Raw genomic sequence first — 22,014 nt, 5'->3', positions numbered from 1 at the left:
AGTTCACTGATCGATCAACCCATAGGCAGGCATGGGTGCCAGTAAGTCTGTCCCTAGCCTGAGTATATTGATTATTTCCTCCCTCTCAAGATGATCTAAGGCAGAAAAATAAGCCAGAAGCTCAAGGAAGGTGACTCTTAGCTATTTCTCTCAGAAACTAGGGGAGACTTGGTCCTAGGAAATTAAAAATTCAGCATAAAAGCCAAAGGAAGTTAGATTACTCAGTGTCCAATCTGGAGTCAGCAAGATCCGAATTCAAATCTAACCTCAGAGACTTACTAGTGTGATCCTGGGCAAGTCATTTAACACTGCTTCAGTTTCCTTGTCTATCAAATGAGCTAGGGAAGGAAATGGCAAACCTCTCCAGTGTCTTTGTCAAGAAAATCCCAAATAGGTTCACAAATAATCAGACACTCCTGATAACAACTGAACAACAACAATAACAAATAAAAGACAAATCAAGTATTATTAAGCACCTATTATGTGCCAGGTACTATACTAAATAAACACTAGGCATACAAAAAAAGACAAAAACAATTTTTGAACCAAGAAGCTAACAATCTAAGGGGGGAGATAACATAAAATAAAACAAAAAAGCTATATATTGGATAAACTGGAGATAATCTCAGAAAAGAGAATTAAGATTTAGGAAATTTCATACAGAAGGTGAAATTTACCTGATATTTGAAAAAAGCCAGTGAGACTAGGAGGTACAGGTGAGGAAGGAATACATTCTAGGATGGAGTAAAGGAGGAAAGGAGGGACAACCAGGCAAAATGTCGAGAGTTAAGAGATTAAATGTCTTATTCATGGAATAGCAAGGAGTCCAGAGTCAATGGATCACAAAATACGAAATTAGGGTAATGTCTACCCCAAATATAACTACCAAAATTCTCTGATAGAATGGACAGATGAGAACAATTTGTTCCAATGGCCATGAAGGGGACAGAAGCAAGCACTGTGGAGTGCTAAGAGCTTGGTCAGACATGGAAGGTATCATGTCTTTTAGGTCTTCATCAATCATCTTTTATCCTGCCTCTGGACTTTGATGATTCTGAGAGACAGAATAAGGTTAACAGCTTAGTGCAGCTCCTTACTTAAATCTAAATTATCAATGAATCATCTCCTCCCAATATCATTAATCCTCTTTGAAAATGAAAGACAAACATTCTCACACACAGCATTTGTGACTTTTGTGTTTGATTTCTCAGCTGGCTCTCCATTTTCTGCTTTCTCTGCCCTTTTTAATCAAACACCGTGACCCTACCAGGAGTCCTCAAACTTTTTAAATAGGGGGCCAGTTCACTGTCCCTTAGACTGTTGGAGGGCCGGACTATAGTAAAAAAACAAAACAAAACAAAACAAAAAAAAAACACTTTGTTTTGTGGGCCTTTAAATAAAGAAACTTCATAGCCCTGGGTGAGGGGGATAATCATCCTCAGCTGCCTCATTTGGCCCGTGGGCTTTAGTTTGAGGACCCCTGCTAGAGTCTTTCACCTGAATCAGTAGGTCTGGATTGAGTGACTGGCAAAACCAGTCAAGGATACATAAAACCTTAAGGTTGGCAGAATGGGAGTTCACCATGTAGTCCAGGTACTCCTGTGGGGAACAAGTTGCATTTCATCATCTTGGAGTAATGCTCCTGAAAAGTTGTCTAGGAGCCATTGCAGAAATGACACAGAGTACATCTTTTGAGGATCCTCAAACTTGAGTGTTCAAAATGTCTTCCTGAAACTAGTAGCTCCAAAAATCAAATCTAGAACAACAACAACAAAATTTGCCTTTGTATTTCTGGGTCAAATGGAGAAGTTTAAGGTTGTAATAGATAATCCAAACCATATAGGCTCCTTAAATTGTCGTTATGTTTCAAGTGTGAGCTTGGTGCTTAGCAGCTTTTTTCAGATATTATAGTTTTACTCTGTTGTGGACAATTTTTTTTTAGAAACCTATTTTATTAAAAATAATTTTTTTTAATTTAAAATTTTTTCAATAGTATAGCTTTTCATTTTCAGAAAAAATGCAAAGATAGTTTTCAACATTCACTCTTGCAAAAAACCTGTGTTCCTTTCCCAACCCTTCTCTCCTGGATGGCAAGTAATCCAATATATGTAAAACATGTGTAATTCTTATATATATATATATATACATTTATCATGCTGCACAACAAAAATCAGATCAAAAGGGGGAAAAAAATGAGGAAAAAAAAAAAGCAAGCAAGCAAGCAAAACAACAAAAAAGGCACAAATATTGTATTGTGATCACATTCAGTCCCCATAGTCCTCTCTCTGAAGGCAGATAGCTCTCTCCATCACAAGTCCATTGAATCACCTCTGTTGAAAAGAGCCAAGTCCTTTAGAGTTGATCTTCAGATAATTTTGTTGTCACTGTGTACAATGTTCTTTCGATTCTTTCGATTCTACTCACTTCACTTAGCATCTGTTCATATAAGTCTTTTCAGGTTGAAATCTGAAATCATCCTGTTGATTGTTCTTATAGAACAATAATATTCCCTAAGTTATTCAGCCACTCCCCCATTAATGGGCATCCACTCAGTTTCCAATTCCTTATGTGGATAATTAAAAAAATTTCAGTTCTCTACATATTTTATAAAAGAGGTTTATCAGAACCCTTAGACATAAATTTTTCCTCTAGTTTTCTGCTTCCCTTCTAATTTTGTCTGCATTGGTTTTATTTGTATAAAACCTTTTAAATTTAATATATTATTATCAAAATTATTCATTTTGCTTTTCATAATGTTCTCTAGTTCTTCTTTGGCCATAAATTCCTTCCTTCTCCACAGATCTGAGAGGTAGACTATCCCTAGTTCTCCTAATTTGCTTTAAAATTTTCAATAGTAGTTTACTTTCCAAATACATGTAAAGATAATTTTCAACATTCATTTTTGTAAGACTTTGTGTTCCAAATTTCTCTCCCTCCCTCCTTTACTTATCCCCTTCCCAAGGCAGCAAATAATCTGTTATAGGTTAAATATATGCAATTTTTAAAGCATATTTCCTTATTTGTCATGTTGTACAAGAAAAATCAGAGTAAAAGGGAAAAACCATCAGAAATAAAAAAAAAAAAAAAAATTGAAAATACTTTGTTTTGATTCATATTCAGTCTCCATAGTTCTCTCTCTGAATGCAGATGGCATTTTCCATCCCAAATCTATTGGAATTGTTTGGATAATTTTTTGAGATAAATATAGAAAGTGGCAAATGATGCTGAAAAAGGTCTGAGAAAACATTGTGTCTGGAGAGGAAATCATCATAGATTTACAGCTGAAAGGAATATTAGATGTTATCTATTCCAACAGGCTCATTTTGCAAATGAGAAAACTGAAGTCTCAAGAAGGTTGTTACAAATAATTAGTAACAAAGTCAGAATAAGAACTGAGATCTTCTGTCTTTAAATTCAGAACTCTTCCCAAGATACTATGCTGTCTAATATACCTGGAAAATAATTGGAAAGACATAAATGAATTGATAGAAAGTGAAGTAAGCACAACCAGAAGAACATTGTACAATGATCAGCTGTGAATGACTTATCTGTTTTCATTTTTTTTTTTTTGATAGGTAATTGGGGTTAAATGACTTGCCTAGTGTCACAACAGCTAGGAAGTGAGACACTTAAGTGTCTGAGACCAAAATGAACTCAGGTCCTCCTGATTCCAGGGCTGGTGCTGTATCTGCTATACCATCTAGCTACCTTGACTTATCTTTTTCAGCAATACAATGATCCAATACAATTCCAAAGGACTAATGATGAAAAATGCTATGGACTTCCAAAGAAAGGACTGATGGAGACTGAATGGAGATCAAAGCACACTCATTTTTCACTTAAAAATTTTTTATTCTGGGTTTGGTTTTTTGGTTTGGACTTTTTTCTTTTTCTTTTTTTTCTTTTTTTTTTTTTCTGTTTGTGTTTTCTTTTACAACATGACTAATATGGGAGCTTTGGAGTGGCAGCCAAAGGGATTTATCTTTGGTTCTGTCCTGTTCAATATTTTTATTGTCAATATAAAGACATAAATGGTATGCTGACCAAAATTTCTGATGACAGAAAGTTGGCAAGCATAGCTAATATTGTCAAAGACAGAATCTTCATGATCCAAGGAGATTCTGACAACAGGAAGAAAGAACTAAAGCTAACAAGACAAAACTCAATACTAGTAAATATAAAGGGCAGCTAGGTGCATAGTGGATAGAATTTGGACCTGGAGTTAGGAAGTCTCATCTTCCTGAGTTCAAATTTAACTTCAGACACTTACCAGCTGTAACTTGTCCAATGACCCTGGGCAAAAGTCATTTCACCCTGTTTTCTTCAGTTTTCTTATCCGTAAAATGAGCTGGAGAAGGAAATGGCAAACTACTCCAGTATCTTTGCCAAGAAAACCCCAAATAGGCTCACAAATTGTTGAACAGGATTGAAAAAAATGATTGAACAACAATATAGGTTAAAAAAAATTAGCCCCTCAAGACTAGTTTCCTAGTATAGATGGAATGCAGTTTATGTGAAAAAGTCATAGAATTATAGTTTTAGAATTGGGAAAGGACCACAATGGAGAGGGAATTCAATTCTTTCATTTTATAGGGGAAGAAAATAAGACCTAAAGAGGATAATTTTCTCAGTCATATAACCAAGAAGTGTCTGTGGTAGGATTTGAACCCAGTTTTTCCTGATTCATAGTCCTAGCCATGACACTACTCTGTTAGAAAAGAATGAGAAGCTTTAGTGGACTCCAACTTCAGTAGTTTTTCACATTTGCTGTTGTTAATTTGTTTTTAAATCTTGTCTGATTCAGCATGATCCCATTTTGGGTTTTTGGTTTTTTTTTTGGCAAAGATACTGGAGTAATTTGTCATTTCCTTCTCCAGCTCATTTTACAGATGTGAAAAATGAAGAAAAGAAGGTGAAATGACTTTTTCCAAAGTTACACAGCTAGTAGGTGTCTAAAGCTGGATTTGAATTCACATCTTTTTGACTCCAGGTGCTCTATCCATACTGTACCACCTAGCTGCCTAAGTTCTTGTATTATTGAGAGTAGAATTCTGCCAGAAACAATCAATTTCTTACCAAAACAAAACAAAAAACAACACCATGAATCCTGAAAGTCTTGTAACTTATTTATTTATTTTTTTACAGATACCACATGGCTTATTTAACTGATGGAGCCTGGAGCCCACAGAGACCAGCTGTTTTCTTCACAACTAAAATGGATGGAACTTTGGATATCTGGGACTTTGTATTCAAACAAAGTGACCCTGCTCTCAGCCTCAAGGTTGTGTACTTATCTTTACATATGCTTTCTCATGCAGCTCTTCCTTCTCTTTGAATTGGGACTTCCTAATGATGGGGACAAGTGTGTGTTTATAGTAGCTGGGAACAGATGTGTGTGTGTGTGTGTGTGTGTGTGTGTGTGTGTGTGTGTGTGTGTTTAAATACTTCCTCCTACACCTATTAACTGCATGACTCTGAGCAGGTAACAACTTTTTACTGCTCCAGAAAATTCCATAAAACTATACATTCTATCAAAACATCAGGAAAAATTGGTGCTGACTGGCATAGGTGTAGGAAGTTCTAACCTGGTATAGGGAGCTGCTACTACTACCAATAAATTTATAGGTTAAAAAAAAAATGATGTCCATAGAAATGATGAGAAGGATATTTTCAGAAAAAAACTTGGAAAGTTCTTCATGACTCAAAGTGAAATGTACTATATACAAAGGAATAGCAATGTTTGGGATGACCAGCTGTAAATGACTTTGCTTTTCTCAGCAGTACAATGATCTACAACTACTCTGAAGAACTTATGATGAAAACCCAGAGAAGAAACTGATTGTGAATGAAAACAGATTGAATCATACTCTCTTTTGTTGGAATCTTTATAAAGTGTAAAGTCATTAGAGTTGATAGAGACAATAATGACCTAATTTAGCATGGTTCAGTATGATTGATCTAATCCTATAAGAAGATGTTATGGGCCAGAAGAACCAAGGTACTAAGTAGAACTGATAGACAATAATGCTTGTGTTCACAACTTTAGAGAGCTCATATAAGCAAGAAATATTTAAGTACTCATTGGAATTCACAAGTATGGGAGATTCACAAAATTAACTTGTAACTTTGTGAATTCACATCTCCCTTGAAGCTCTTAGGGCCAGAGAGCACTCTGGGAGGAAGCTCAAAATGCAATGACTCTTGTGAACCAGTTGTGAGGTATTTTGAGACAGTCCTGGCTTTGTAGTCTACAGATTGCACCACTGCACTCAGTATGACCAACTGCCAAGTTCCTTCATCTCTGCACTTCCAAGTTCTCATCTATCAAATGGTGGGATCGGGGTTTCCTCCCAGGGTGCTCTCTGGCCCTAAGAGCTTCAAGGGAGGTGTGAATTCACAAAGTTACACAGTTAATTTTGTGAATCTCCTTACTTGTGAGTACTTAATACTTCTTGCTTATGTGAGCTCTCTAAAGGTCTGAACACAAGCATTATTGTCTATCAGTTCTACTTAGTACCTTGTTTCTTCTGGCCCATAACATCTTCTTATAGGATTAGATCAATCATACTGAACCATGCTAAATTAGGTCATTGTTGTCTCTATCAACTCTAATGACTTTACACTTTGTAAAGATTCCAACACTCTTTTTTTAGTTTTATTTTTCTTGAGGATTTTTTAAAATTAGGATGGGAGATCTTTCACTACATGATTTTATGGAAATGTTTTGTACAACTTCACATATGATTTCTTAATGGGGCTAGGGGTGGGGGCAAGGAAGAATTTGGAACTCAAAAGTTTAAAAAAAAGTAAAAAATTGTTTTGAATGTAAGTGGGGAAAATATTAAATAAATAAACTTAAAAAAATAATAATAATAACCATAGAAGCTATCATGAAAAGTTGTTGTAGAATAATCCTATTATGTATACAAAGAGCTTTGTAAGTTTTTAAGGATGCTTTATTAAATGTTATTTTCATTAGCTCTCCCCCATCCCTGAAATGTTCTACCACCTCATCGGCTTCCCTGGCTTCCTTCAAGTCCAAGTTAAAATCCCATCTTTTATAGGAAGCCTTTCCCAATCTCTCTTGATTCTAGGACTTTTCTTCTCCATCAATTATTTTCTATTTGTGCATAGTTATTTGCATATTGTCTCTCCTCATTAGATTTATAAGTTTCTTGAGGACAGGGACTGTCTTTTTGCCATTTTTTGTATCTGCAATATTTGGTACAGTGTCCAGTACACAGTAGGTGCTTAATAAATGTTTATTAATTGACTGACTTATAATTCTGAAATGTCTGTTTGGCCTTAGGTATGTGATGAATCCCTGTCTTCCCTCAAAGTGCAAGATAATGGCTGTTTCCTTGCCTGTGGATCCCGACTGGGGACAGCAACCCTTCTTGAAGTCTCTGAGGGATTATGTACCCTCCAAAGAAATGAGAAGAATACCATGTCATCAGTAAGTGCCCAAAGAGGCCTTGGGGCTAGTTATTATGCAAGGACAAGAGTTCTAGATACATTTGAAGTTGAAAGGCTGATAAAAAAAAAATTAGGTAAATCCTTCAGTGAAAATAGAATTCACATGTGACAATAATGTATAAGTAGTCACCTCTAAAGTAGTAAAAAACTAACAATAATGTGCTGGAAAGCAATAAATCCCTGTTTTGCTGCTAACTAGCTGGATAATCTTCAGACCTTCTTCTCTGGGTCTCAGTTTCCCCATTTGTAAACCGAGGAGATGCACTGGATTAGATTTTGAACTGGGAAGGACCTTAGAAGTCATCTAATCAAATGTCTTATTTTTTTTTCCTTTTTTATTATTACAACTTTTTATTTACAAAGCATATGCATGGGTAATTTTTCAACATTTACCTTTGCAAAACCTTCTGCTCCAAATTTTCCCCTCCTTCCACCTCCTCCCCTAGATGGCAGGTAGTCCAATACATGTTAAGTATATTAAAATTTGTTAAATCCAATATATGTATACATATTTATACAGTTATTTTGCTGCACAAGAAAAATTAGATCTAGAAAGAAAGAAAAAAAAACCTGAGAAGGAAAACAAAAATGCAAGCAAATAATAACAGAAAGAGTAGAAATGCTTTTGTTGTGATCTAAAGTCAGTTCCCATAGTCCTCTCTCTGGGTGTAGATGACTCTCTTCATTACTGAACAATTGGAATTGGTCTGAATCATCTCTTTGTGGAAGAGAGCCACATCCATCAGAATTGAGCATTCATTTCCCAGTGTTCTTTCTTTGGGTGTAGCTGCTTCTGTCCATCCTTGATCAATTGAAACTGAGTTAGATCTCTTTGTCAAAGAAATCTACTTTCATCAGAATACATCTTCATACAGTATCAATGTTGAGGTATATAATGATCTCCTGGTTCTGCTCATTTCACTTAGCATCGATTCATGTTTATTTTTTTTTCAAATGAAGTCTTTCTTTTAGGTTTTGATTATCAAACTGGGTTTCTTCTTTTACAAGAAATTCATGATTGAAACTTACAAAAATAGAAATATATCCCATTGTCAATGGCTTTTCCTTTAAACAGAAAATTTGACTTTATTGAATATCAATATTAAAAAATTTAAAAACACTTTAAATTTGATATTATGCTATGAACCAAAAAAGTCATGCACATTGACAAAAAAAAATGTACATTTATGTTTCAAGTTCTTCTCCTTGGAACCAGCATTGTTATGGTTGTTCTGTTATTTTCCATTTGACAAAATCTGATCCAATTTAGTGATCCTTCTTCCTCCAGGCATCATCTGGAACACAAAGACCTCCCCTCCCCCCCATAATTTTTTAAAACATTATTTATTTTTTAATACACATTGCTTTATGAATGATGTTGAGAGAGAAAAATCAGAACAAAAGGGAAAAACCATAGAAGAGAAAAAAAAACAGAAAAAAGAAGTGAACATAGTCTGTATTGATTTACATTCAATCTCCATAGTTCTTTTTCTGTCCAAAGTCTTTTGGGATTATCTTGGATCACTGAACCATTGCACATTCTTGCTGTTATTGTATTCAGTATCCTGGTTCTGCTTCTTTCACTTGGCATCAGTTTTTTTAAATTTTTCAAGATCTTTCTGAAGTCAGCTTGTTCATCATTTTTTATAAAACAATATTTACCTTCATATACCACAACTTATTCAGCCATTCCCAAATTGTTGGGAATCTACTCATTTTTCACTTCTTTATTCCACAAAAAAGCTGCTACAAACATTTTTGCAATGTGGGTCTCAAGGACCTTTTTTTTTAATCAGCATATTGATAGTCATTAAATACTGGCAGTTTATTATCAATTTATCCAAGCAGCTAGATGGCATAGGCTTTTGAGTCAGGAGGACCTGAATTCATAACCCAGCCTCAGATACTTAACACTTACCAGTTGTGTGATCTAGGGCAAGTCACGTAATTCCAATTGCTTTTCAAAACAAAACAAAACAATTTATCACTCTTCATCACCATGTGGATCTAGGATTTTATATATTTTATATATTATATATATACTTCCAGTGGAAGTATCTAAGACCTAATACTCTCATTTTTTTTAAATGGATAAGGAAAATGAGCCTCAGAGAGGTCACAGATGCAGTAAAGGGCAGATTGAAATTTCACACCCTAGCCTCTGACTTCAAATTGGATTTTCTTCCAGTATTACTATATAATCATTCCTTCCACATGTCAGGAGTTAAAGGAATGGCTTCCCCTCATTCTGGAAAATCCCCATAAAATTTTTTGGCACTCTCTTCTTTACAGAGAAGAAATCTGATTTTTTTTTCTTTTGGGGGAGGTTTATCGTAAAATTTGGGGTAAGTATTTGGTCCTTAGTTCAGTATTGTCACTGTTCCTCTTTGACTTCTCCAAAACTCCCCTAAATTCCCATTTAATTTCTTATGCCAACCACAATAGGGAAATTCATGATGTGGAAAGGATAATTGTATTGATCTCCAAGTGCTGATATTCTTTTTTTTTTAATTACAGCTTTTTATTTTCAAAATATATGCATGGGTTATTTTTCAGCATTGATCCTTGCAAAACGTTCTGCTCCAAGTTTTTCCATTCCTTCCCCCTTCTCCTTCCCTAGATATCAAGTGATCCAATATATGTTAAACATGTTAAAATATGTTAAATCATCATGCTGCACAAAAAATCAGATCAAAAGGGAAAAAATGAGAAAGAAAACAAAATGCAAGCAAACAACAAAAAGAGTGAGAATGTTATGTTGGGATGCACCCTCAGTTCCCACAGTCCTCTCTCTGGGTATAGATCTTCATCACAAGATCATTGGAACTGCCCTGAATCATCTCATTGTTGAAAAGAGCCATGTCCATCAGATTCAATCATTGCATAATTTTGCTATTGTCATGTACAATGATCTCCTGCTCATTTCACTTAGCATCAGTTCATGTAAGTTTCCCCAAGTCTCTCTGAAATCATCCTATTGGTAGTTTCTTACAGAACAATAATATTCATAGCATTCATATACCATAATTTATTCAGCCATTCTCCAATTGAGGGGCATCCATTCAGTTTCCAGTTTCTAGCCAATACAAAGAGGGCTGCCACAAACATTTAGGCACATGTGGTCCCTTTCCTTCCTTTAAAATTTCTTTGGGATATAAGCCCAGAAATGCACTGCTGGATCAAAGGGTATGCAGGTGTTAATATTCTTTGATCCTTTGTGATCACTTTTCTCAGCAGGACTTCCAGGTAGCTGTACACATCTAAAACTCTGGATCTGCAGTCCCACCCTAGAGCAAGGAAGTATCCAAAGAAATATTCCTATACAAATTAAAAACCTTTAGTTCTGAGAATCCTAACTATGCTAAGTATGTGATTTATTCACTCAGATAACTTCTTCCCATAAAGACACTCTCCTCCCACCTTTCTGAGTCACTTCAATTACTCCCCCCTTTTCTTTGGGTACCCTAGATCTTTGAACGAGAAACTCGTCGAGAAAAGATCCTGGAAGCCCGACACAGAGAGATGCGCCTAAAAGAAAAAGGCAAGTCTGAAGCCAGGGATGAAGAAGGGGATGAAGTTAAAGTCAACTGGCCAGAGCTGCTGGCCCAAACTGAGAAGGAGTACTTTGATATTATCAATGCTGAGATCAGGAAGAAAGAAGCTGCTCTTAGGAAATCTGAAGCAAAGGTAAGTGCCCAAAGGGACATTCAAAGGGGTGGAAGGATAGCCTTGGAAAGTCTGTTGATGTTCTAAATGATTTTAGTCCTATAGGTCCTCAATTTACCTCTCTAAAGAATGGAATGTAATTAATCCAGTCTTTATCTGGAATCACAGCTAGTTTGTTAATTTTCTAATTTAATTGCAAATTTTCTATAATTTTGCATCTCCTACTTAGACACTTATTAAATGCTTATTGACTGATGAAAGAAATGAATGAATATTCCAATAATGCACAAGGTAATAGATAGGAATGGGTTCTGAGCTTTTTGTGACAAAGGCAGCATAGAGAAAGACATAATAGGAAAAATGTTAAATTGAGAGTCTCTTTCCTCATTTTTCTGAAATACATCAGTGTAGGAATAGAGACTCTTTAATTGAGATAGCAGGGTAGCCAAATATGTCACCATGGGGAATATCAGACCAGGAGGCTTACTGGAAAGGTTTTTTATATTTTTTAAAAGAAAAAAAGGAAGGCAATGTGAAGTATGCAAATGAGGAAAACCATTTCATTATGACTGCTTTTCATAATCAAAAGATTCTGAAGGAAGGAAAAGGAATTTGCATCAACTTCTTCCTGCCCCTTATTCTGACTACTTCTTTGTCCAAACCCTTTTCTCACACTAAACAGTCAACTTTCTGGGGCTCAGAGCTTTGACTGGATTGCCCATACCCTGTATTCCACCATTCCTTTTTCTGAAAGTGTCCAATAGCCAATTTGGGATGTGATGAAGTTAAGCAAAGGGAGGATGAGGTATCAATTGATTCAGTGATGTCCAATGCCAAGAATGTCAGAATTGGAATGGACCTTAAAACTCATCTTACATAGAAGGTAACAGAAAAAGTGTTACCTTCCTTGTTCCACCAATTTGTCCTTGGGAATTGTATTAGTCTGCTTGAGAGGAGCATGTCTTTCAGATCATAGGCTAGAGGTTTCATTATTAAGCATCTCAGAAATTGACCAGCAGAATATCCAGCCTTTAGATTCCTCTTACAAAAGAACTTATCAATGAATGAAAAATCTTAAGTGATGGAGAGAGAGTACCCCCCTTCATAGAATAGGACAGATGTCTTCTTAAAACATCCTCTAAGCCCAAAGCCCAAACTCATAGAGTTCAATTAATCAATTAATCAATAAACATTTATTAAGCACTTTTTGCTAAGCAATGAGGATGCAAAAAGCAGCAAAAGATAGTCCCTGCCCTCAAAAAGTTTACAATTGTAATGGGGAAGAAAACATGCAAATACATATATACAAAGTAAGGTATGTACAAGATAAATGGTAAATCGTTAACAAAAAGAAACTAAACAACACAAATGACTCTCATAGAAGAAATTAAAAAGGCTCTCACAAGAGAGCTAGAAGAAAAATGGCAAAAGAAAAGGGAGGCTTGGCAAGAGAGTCTGGAGAAGTCATCCCACTCATTTAAAGACAGAGTGGACAAAGAAATCAAATCCTTGAAAAATAGAATTAGTGAACTGGAAAAAGAAAATAGCTCTCTAAAAAATAAAATGGCAAAATGGAAAAAAATTCCATAGAACAAAACAACTCACTTAAAAACTAAATTGGACAATTAAAAAAAGATATTAAAAAAGTGAGTGAAGAAAATACTTCATTGAAAATCAGAATTGAACAAATGGAATTGAATAACTCAAGACACCAAGAATCAGTCAAGCAAAACCAAAAAAAATGAAACAATGGGGAAAAAAATGTCAAATACATTCTTGGGAAAACAACAGACCTGGAAAATAGATCTAGAAGAGACAATCTAAGAATTATTGGAATCCCTGAAAAATATGATTTAAAAAAGAGCCTGGACACTATTTTCCAGGAAATTATCAAAGAGAACTGCCCAGAAGTCATTGAAATAGAGGGTAAAATAAACATTGAAAGAATTCATCAATCACTTACTGAAAGGAATCCTAAAATCAAAGCACCAAGAAATATAGTGGCCAAATGCCAGAACTATCAGACGAAGGAAAAAATACTGCAAGCGACTAGAAAAAACCCAATTCAAATATAAAGGAGCCACAATAAAGATTACCCAGGATCTAGCAACATCCACATTAAAGGATTGAAGGGCCTGGAATATGATATTCCAAAAGGCTAAGGAACTTGGTATGCAACCAAAAATAACTTACCCAGCCAAAATGAGCATCTTTTCCAGGAAAAAAGATGGACATTCAATGAAATAAGCAAATTTCACCTATTTTTGATGAAAAAATCAGAACTTAACAAAAAGTTTGATCTACAAATATAGAATTCAAGAGAAACCTAAAAAGGTAAAAAGAAATCTTGGGAACTATATTTCTGCTATAATATAAAGAATACATGTTTACCTTGTTCTAGAAACTAGAGGTGGAAAGGAAATTGTACCAGAAAAAGGGTAAAGTGGGGGTACTACATCTCATGAAGAGGCAAAGGAAACTTATTATATCTGAGAGAAAGAATGGAGGGGGATGAATATAGTATGTATCTTACTGCCATAAGAATTAGCTTAAAGAGAAAAATTTTAGACATATTCGATTTATGGTGAAACTTCTCCCACCTCATTGAAAAGTGGGAAGGGAAAAGTGAAAAAGGAAGGAATAAGCTAAGTGGAAGGGAATTCAGAAATTGTGAGGAAAAGGAGTAAGATAGGGGGAGGAACTCTAAAGTGGGGGGAGGGATATTAAAAAGGGAGGGCTGTGAGAAGCAAGTGGTGCTCACAAGTTTAATACTGGGGAGAGGGATAAGGGAGAAGGAAGGGAGAAAAGCATAAACAGGAGTTAACAAAATGGCAAGTAATACAGAATTGGTCATTTTAACCATAAATGTGAATGGGGTAAACTCCCCCATAAAGAGGAAGCGGTTAGCAGAATGGATTAAAAGCCAGAATCCAACAATATGTTGTTTACATGAAACACACCTGAAGCAGGGAGATACATGCAGAGTAAAGGTAAAAGGTTGGAGCAGAATCTAGCTTCAGGTGAAGTCAAAAAAGCAAGAGTAGCCATCCTCATCTCAGATCAAGCAAAAGCAAAAATTGGTCTAATTAAAAGAGACAAGGAAGGGCAGTATATCTTGCTAAAGGGTAGCATAGATAATGAAGCAATATCAATATTAAATATCTATGCACCTGGATTCTGTCAATACAAAGTTATTATTAAATAAAATTAAATTAAAAAATATATATATATCTATGCACCAAGTGGTGTAGCATCTAAATTCTTAAAAGAGAAATTAAGAGAGCTGCAAGAAGAAATAGACAGCAAAACTATAATAGTGGGAGATCTCAACCTTTCACTCTCAGAATTAGATAAATCAAACCACAAAATAAATAAGAAAGTCAATGAGGTAAATAGAATGCTAGAAAAGTTAGATATGATAGCCCTCTGAAGAAAAATAAATGGAGACAGAAAGGAATATACTTTCTTCTCAGCAGTTCATGGAACCTATACAAAAATTGGCCATATATTAGGACATAAAACCTCAAACTCAAATGCAGTAAGGCAGAAATATTAAATGCATCCTTTTCAGACCACGATGCAATGAAAATTACATTCAATAAAAAGCCAGGGGAAAATAGACCAAAAAATAATTGGAAACTAAATAATCTCATACTAAAGAATGATTGGGTGAAACAGCAAATCATAGACATAATAACTTCACCCAAGAAAATGACAATAATGAAAGATCATACCAAAATATGTGAGATGCAGCCAAAGCAATAATAAGGGGAAATTTCATATCTCTAGAGGCCTACTTGCATAAAATAGAGAAAGAGAAGGTCAATGAATTGGGCTAGCAACTAAAAATGCTAGAAAAGGAACAAATTAAAAACCTGCAATCAAACACTAAACTTGAAATTCTAAAAATAAAAAGAGAGATCAATAAAATTGAAAGTAAAAAAACTATTGAATTAATTAATAAAATTAAGAGTTGGTTCTATGAAAAAACCAACAAAATAGACAAACCCTTAGTAAATCTGATTTAAAAAAGGAAAAAGGAAAATCAAATTGTTAGTTTCAAAAATGAAAAGGGAGAATTCTCCACTAACGAAGAGGAAATTAGAGCAATAATTAGGAGCTACTTTGCCCAACTTCGTGCCACTAAATTCGACAACTTAAATGAAATGGAAGAATACCTTCAAAAACATAGCTTGTCCAGATTAACAGAGGAAGAAGTAAATAGACTAAACAGTCCCATTTTAGAAAAAGAAATAGAACAAGCTATAAACCAACTCCCTAAGAAAAAATCCCCAGGACCAGATGGATTTACATGTGAATTCTACCAAACATTTAAAGACCAATTAATTCAATGCTATATAAACTATTTGAAAAAATAGGGATTGAAGGAATCCTACCAAATTCCTTTTATGACACAGACATGGTACTGATACCTAAACCAGATAGGTTGAAAACAGAGAAAGAAAATTATAGACCAATGTCCCTAATGAATATTGATGCTAAAATATTAAATAAAATATTAGCAAAAAGATTACAGAAAATCATCTCCGGGATAATACACTATGACCAAGTAGTATTTATACCAAGAATGCAGGACTGGTTCAATATTAGGAAAACTACTGGCATAATTGACTATATTAATAACCAAATTAACAAAAAACATATGAATATCTCAATAGAGGCAGAAAAAGCATTTGATAAAATCCAACATCCATTCCTAATAAAAACACTTGAGAGGATAGGAATAAATGACTTTTCCTTAAAATAATCAGGAGCATCTATTTAAAACCATCAGTAAGTATCATATGCAATGGAGAAAAACTGGAACCTTTCCCAGAAAGATCAGGAGTGAAATAAGGTTGCCCACTATCACCATTATTATAAAATATTGTATCAGAAACGCTAGCCTTGGCAATAAGAATCGAGAAAGAGATTAAAGGAATTAGAGTAGGTAATGAAGAAACCAAACTATTACTTTTTTGCAGATGATATGATGTTATACTTAGAGAACCCCAGAGATTCTACTAAAAAGCTATTAGAAATAATTCATTACTTTAACAAAGTTGCAGGATACAAAATAAATCCCCATAAATCCTCAGCATTTTTATATATCACCAACAAAATCCAACAGCAAGAGATACAAAGAGAAATTCCATTCAAAATAACTGTCAATAGCATAAAATATTTGGGAATCTATCTATTAAAGGAAAGTCAGGAATTATATGAGCAAAATTACAAAAAACTTTCCACACAAATAAAGTCAGATTTAAATAATTGGAAAAATATTAAGTGCTCTTGGATAGGCCAAGTGAATATAATAAAGATGACAATACTCCCTAAATGAATCTATTTATTTAATGCTATATCAATCAGACTCTCAAGAAAATATTTTAATGATCTAGGAAAAATAACAAAATTCATATGGAAGAACAAAAGGTCGAGAATCTCAAGGGAATTAATGAAAAAAAAAAATCAAATGAAGGTGGCCTAGCTGTACCTGATCTAAAACTATATTATAAAGCAGCAGTCACCAAAACCATTTGGTATTGGCTAAGAAATAGATTAGTTGATCAGTGGAATAGGTTAGGTTCACAAGACAAAATAGTCAATGATAGCAATCTGGCATGGACCCATACTTAACACCGTATACCAAGATAAGATCAAAATGGGTCCATGACCTAGGCATAAAGAACGAGATTAAAAATAAATTAGAGGAACATAGGATAGTTTACCTCTAAGACTTGTGGAGGAGGAAGGAATTTGTGACCAAAGATGAACTAGAGATCATTATTGATCACAAAATAGAAAATTTTGATTATATTAAATTAAAAAACCTTTGTACAAACAAAACTAATGCAAACAAGATTAGAAGGGAAGCAACAAACTGGGAAGACATTTTTACAGTTAAAGGTTCTGATAAAGGCCTCATTTCCAAAATATATAGAGAATCAACTCTAATTTATAAGAAATGAAGCCATTCTCCATAGTCAAAGGATATGAACAGACAATTTTCAAATGATGAAATTGAAACTATTTCCACTGATATGAAAGAGTGTTCCAAATCACTATTGATCAGAGAAATGCAAATTAAGACAACTCTGAGATACCACTACACACCTGTCAGATTGGCTAAGATGACAGGAAAAAATAATGATGAATGTTGGAGGGGATGCGGGAAAACTGGGACACTGATGCATTATTGGTGGAACTGTGAACGAATCCAACCATTCTGGAGAGCAATCTGGAATTATGCCCAAAAAGTTATCAAACTGTGCATACCCTTTGATCCAGCAGTGTTTCTACTGGACTTATACCCCAAAGAGATACTAAAGAAAGGAAAGGGACCTGTATGTGCTAAAATGTTTGTGGCAGCCCTCTTTGCAGTGGCCAGAAACTGGAAAATGAATGGATGCCCGTCAGTTGGAGAATGGTTGGGTAAATTGTGGTATATGAATGTTATGGAATATTATTGTTCTGTAAGAAATGACCAGCAGGATGAATACAGAGAGGCTTGGAGACACATAAACGGATGCTGAGTGAAATGAACAGAACCAGGTGATCATTATATACTTCAACAACGATAATGTATGAGGATGTATTCTGATGGAAGTGGATTTCTTCAACAAAGAAAAGATCTAACTCAGTTTCAATTGATCAATGATGGACAGAAGCACCTACACTCAAAGAAAGAACACTGGGAAATGAATGTAAACTGTTTGCATTTTTGTTTTTCTTCCCAGGTTATTTTTACCTTCTGAATCCAATTCTTCCTGTGCAACAAGAGAACTGTTCGGTTCTGCACATATATATTGTATCTAGGATATATTGTGACATATTTAACACATATAGGACTGCTTGTCATGTGGGGGAGGGTGTGGAGGGAGGGAGGGGAAAAGTCGGATCAGAAGCGAGTGCAAGGGATAATGTAAAAAAAAAATTACCCAGGCATGGGTTCTGCCAATAAAAAGTTATAATTATTTAAGAAAAAAAGAGGGGTTAGGAAAAGAAAATTCCTGTAGAAGGTGGGTTTTGAGATTTAAAGTTAGCCAGGAAGGTCAGTGATTAGAGCAGAAGAAGAAGAATGTTTCAACCATGAGAAAACTAATTTCAAAGGTTTCTTTTGAGTAGTTCTTTAAATCTTTGTTGAGTACGTTTAGGGGAGACCTCAGCACCAATATTTTTCAATCTAAGACTTCTTGTCTACAAAGCTATACATCTGGTCCTTAAATCTCATCACATGACCATTTATTGTAATTTCTTTGTCATCTTTCTATCACTAGCTCTGTTTCTTTTCGTTTCTTTCTTTATGTGCTGACATTGCCCATTAAATTTAAATTTCTTGAATGTAAGGAACCTCTTGTTTTTATACTTAACATGGTGTCTGGAACATAATACTTAATAAATGTTCTTTCCATCCATCCATCCATCTGGTTTTTTACCTGTCTATCCATCTCTCCCTCCCTCTCTCTGATTCTCTTTTCTTTCTTTTTCTTTTCTCTTTTCTTTATCTCAGACTCTGTCTGTTTCTGTGTTTGTGTCTCTATATCTCTGTCTCTCTCTCTCAAAACACACACACACACACACACACACACACACACACACACACCCATCAATCTGGAGGAATGCTTGGCTCCTGAAGTCAGTGAGGAGTAGAAGTGATAAATTTGGGCTTACTCTAAAATAAGCCTTCCTGACAGAGTTGTCCCAAATGGAATAGGTTGCATTGAGATAGTGTGTTTTCTTCCTCAAAGTATGCAAGCAGAGGTTTGATGACTTCTCTTCCAGCATGTTGTAGAGAAAATTCATTGTTATATGTATTTTGGATTAGATAGCCTCAGGGTCCCTTCTATCTTCAGGATTCTGTGAATTATCAAATACATTGAATCCCTAGCCAAGAAATCTACTCACTCAGAGCAGCTTTGGGGAAAGGCAGATCCTGATAAAGGAAGCTTTTCCTTCATTAAGTCTCATTATGCCTTTCAGAAGAAAGATTATGAAGAAGGTAGTGAAGAAGAAGGAGGAGAAACAATAGGAGGAGAAGAAGAAGAAGAAGAAGAAGATGAAGAGCAAGGAGAGGAAGCTGAAGAAGAGGCAGCAAAAGAATAAAAGGTCAGAATTTAACACCATTCTAAAACAACCATCAGAATTACTTTGCTCTAAAATAATACAAATAATTCTTTTTTATTTGTTTTCATTTTTATTTTCAGGTCTGAATTTTCTTTCTCCAACTCTTCCCATATCCATCGGGAAGGCAAGAAATATAATAACAATTATACGTATGAATATATGAAAAAAACATAAGTCCACATCAAGCCATAAATGTGGACAATTAAGCAGTGCCCCTATTTTAATAGCTGGGACTCAAGAGAGACAGAGGTTATGGGGAGAGTTGAGTATATGTCAGGAGACTCCTAGAAAGCCTGAATTTCCATGAAAAAGGAGCAGACCCTTGATGGAAGATGCAAAACTGCTTTTCTTAGTGTAATAGGTTCTCAAACTTTTTGGTCTCAGGACCCTGTTACACTCTTAAAAATTATTAAGGACCCTCTCCCATGTAGCTTTTGTTTGTGTGGTTATATCTATGAACTGGCCACACAAAGTAAGTGTCAAAGTCAGTGTGTGAACCAGGGCTTTTGATACCAAATCAAATACAAAACTTCAATCTATTCGAAGCACAAGATTAACTAAGGTTCATAAAAAGCACTGTTTTTGAATTTGATATCTAATGTCCCCTTATTCCTTCCCTCTATCCTTCTCTGCCCTCCGAGTTATAGAACCTTGCCTGGGAGGAAGCACCCCTTTACTATTTGTCTCCAAACATCTTCCTAGTGTCATCCTTTCAGCATGGTCCAATCCCCTGCCTCAATGAAAGGAAAGAAGAAAATGAACATTTATTAAGTGTGTTCGATGTACCAAGCAGGCACTAGGTGGCGCCATAGTGCATAGAATGTGTGAGGAACACTTTCAGTTCCAATATGATCTGACACTTATTAGCTGTGGGACTCTGGCCGAGTCACTTAATCCTGATTGCCTCAGTTTCCTCATCTGTAAAATGGGCCAGAGAAGGAAATGGCAAAACACTCCAGTATCTTTGCCAAGAAAACCCCAAAGGGGGTCATGAAGAGTCAGACATGACTACAACAACAGAACAATAACAAAATGTGCCAAGCATTGTACTGAGTATTTTTTACAATTGTGATCTCATTTGATCCTCATAACAACCCTGGGAGGTGGATGGTATTATGACTCCTATTTTGCAATTGATAATGCAGACAGAGGTCAAATGATTTACCCAAAGTCACATAAGCTAGTGAGTATCTCAGGCAAGATTTGAACTCAGATCTTCATAGACCAGGTGCACAAAGCACTATGGTACCAGCTAGCTCCCTCCTTCATAGGAATGGCCAGATTTGCCTTCTGGTTCTTTTTTTTCAACAATAGCTTTTTATTTTTCAAAATACATGCAAAGATAGTTTTCAACATTCACCCTTGCAAAATCCTGTATTCCAAATTTTTCTCCCCCCACTTCCTCCTACCCTTCTCCCTTAGGCAGCAAGGAATCCATTATAGGTTAAACGTGCAATCTAAATATATTTTCACATTATGCTGAATGAGAAAAATCAGATCAAAAAGGAAAGAAAATGAGAGAAAAAAACAAGCATGTCTTCTAGTTCTAATACTGAATTTATTACACGAAGGCTGCTGGGGAAGCTTTTCCTTCACAATGAACTGAATCAATTCTTTCTCTCCCCCCCAAAACAGGTAATTAACACCATATGTACAAGACACCATAGTCATATGCTATGTGAGGATATAGACAAAGGATGTAGAAGGCACTTAATAAATACCTATTATTATTATTATTACTCTCTACTCCCCCCACCCCAACCTTCCTTCACAGTTCTTCTCTTCTGCTAGAAGTTTGTCCTGTTTTTATTTTGTTTAAGTCATTCTCTGAGGTTTAAGAGGCTTTTGTTAATACAGAGAATTTCATTGTGCTATAATGGTATTTATGGAATGAGCACATGAGTGCTGATTCAGAGCCTTCCTGCCCACAAAAGAACATAGAAAAGTATAAAAGATGTTTTCCAAATGCTAGGTAATCTTACTATTAGCTAATACAGAACTAATACTATTAACTATACTACTGCTTAACACACAGTTTTTCTCTCCTGCCTGCTTTCTTACTTCCCAGTGCAACGGAAACCTGGTGACCGTTTTTTTGTAAAAAGTTTCAGATGAGGAAATCTACACTGGTGTTTGTTCTAAGATAAGGAGCCTCATGGGGGGAGACATAACAACCTCATCACTCTGGTGGGTGTGGAATGTGGAACAGAATGCAGAGGCCTATCCAAAGCCCTGGCATCCCAGACAAGAATCTACCAGAAAGATGTCATCCATCCACAGCCAGCCGGTCCAGATGGCTACCCAGCCTCCCCTTATTTATTCATGTACCCATTTTGTTTTTTTGATTTCTCTGCCCTCAGGATCTTTTCTGAGAAACAAACATAACCAATATGTTTTCTACTTGACTGCTGATTTTTAGTCTTATATTCCTGGCTAATAATTATATAAATAAATCATACTGTTAGAAGAATCTGGCTTATTTACTTTACTGGGGGCATATGACCTTTGTCTTTAAATAAAGGATTGACTAGTAGAAGAGGGATTAAACATGGTCTCCTTGGCCTCTGAGAGCAGCATTGAACCAATGGGTGGAAATTATAGGAAGAAAGAATTCAGCTTACTAAATGGAAGAACTTTCTCACACTTAGAATGGTCTGGAAATAGAAAAGATTATCTCAAAAGGTGAGCTCCCCCAAACTAGCAGAGAGACGATCTGATCATTTACTGGGGACTGGCTGTTATAGA

The 22,014-nt window shown here is 35.4% G+C and overlaps 1 protein-coding gene across 1 annotated transcript in view; it reads left to right on the top strand.

The window, feature by feature from the left end:
• The window catches only part of DNAI2 (dynein axonemal intermediate chain 2), a 72,405-nt gene extending 50,666 nt beyond the window's left edge, over positions 1 to 21,739 (top strand). Inside the window, exons 10-14 of the mRNA XM_051995175.1 lie at positions 5,146 to 5,281; positions 7,310 to 7,456; positions 10,945 to 11,163; positions 19,126 to 19,251; positions 21,338 to 21,739. Coding sequence (XP_051851135.1) covers positions 5,146 to 5,281; positions 7,310 to 7,456; positions 10,945 to 11,163; positions 19,126 to 19,248 — 625 coding nt within the window. The 3' untranslated portion in view covers positions 19,249 to 19,251; positions 21,338 to 21,739. The remainder of the gene's footprint in view (positions 1 to 5,145; positions 5,282 to 7,309; positions 7,457 to 10,944; positions 11,164 to 19,125; positions 19,252 to 21,337) is intronic.
• Positions 21,740 to 22,014: the final 275 nt, after the last annotated feature.

This window comes from Antechinus flavipes, chromosome 4 (genome assembly GCF_016432865.1).
Source record: "Antechinus flavipes isolate AdamAnt ecotype Samford, QLD, Australia chromosome 4, AdamAnt_v2, whole genome shotgun sequence".
In the NCBI taxonomy this organism is placed as follows: Eukaryota; Metazoa; Chordata; class Mammalia; order Dasyuromorphia; family Dasyuridae; genus Antechinus; species Antechinus flavipes.
This window is presented reverse-complemented; position numbering and strand designations above follow the sequence as displayed.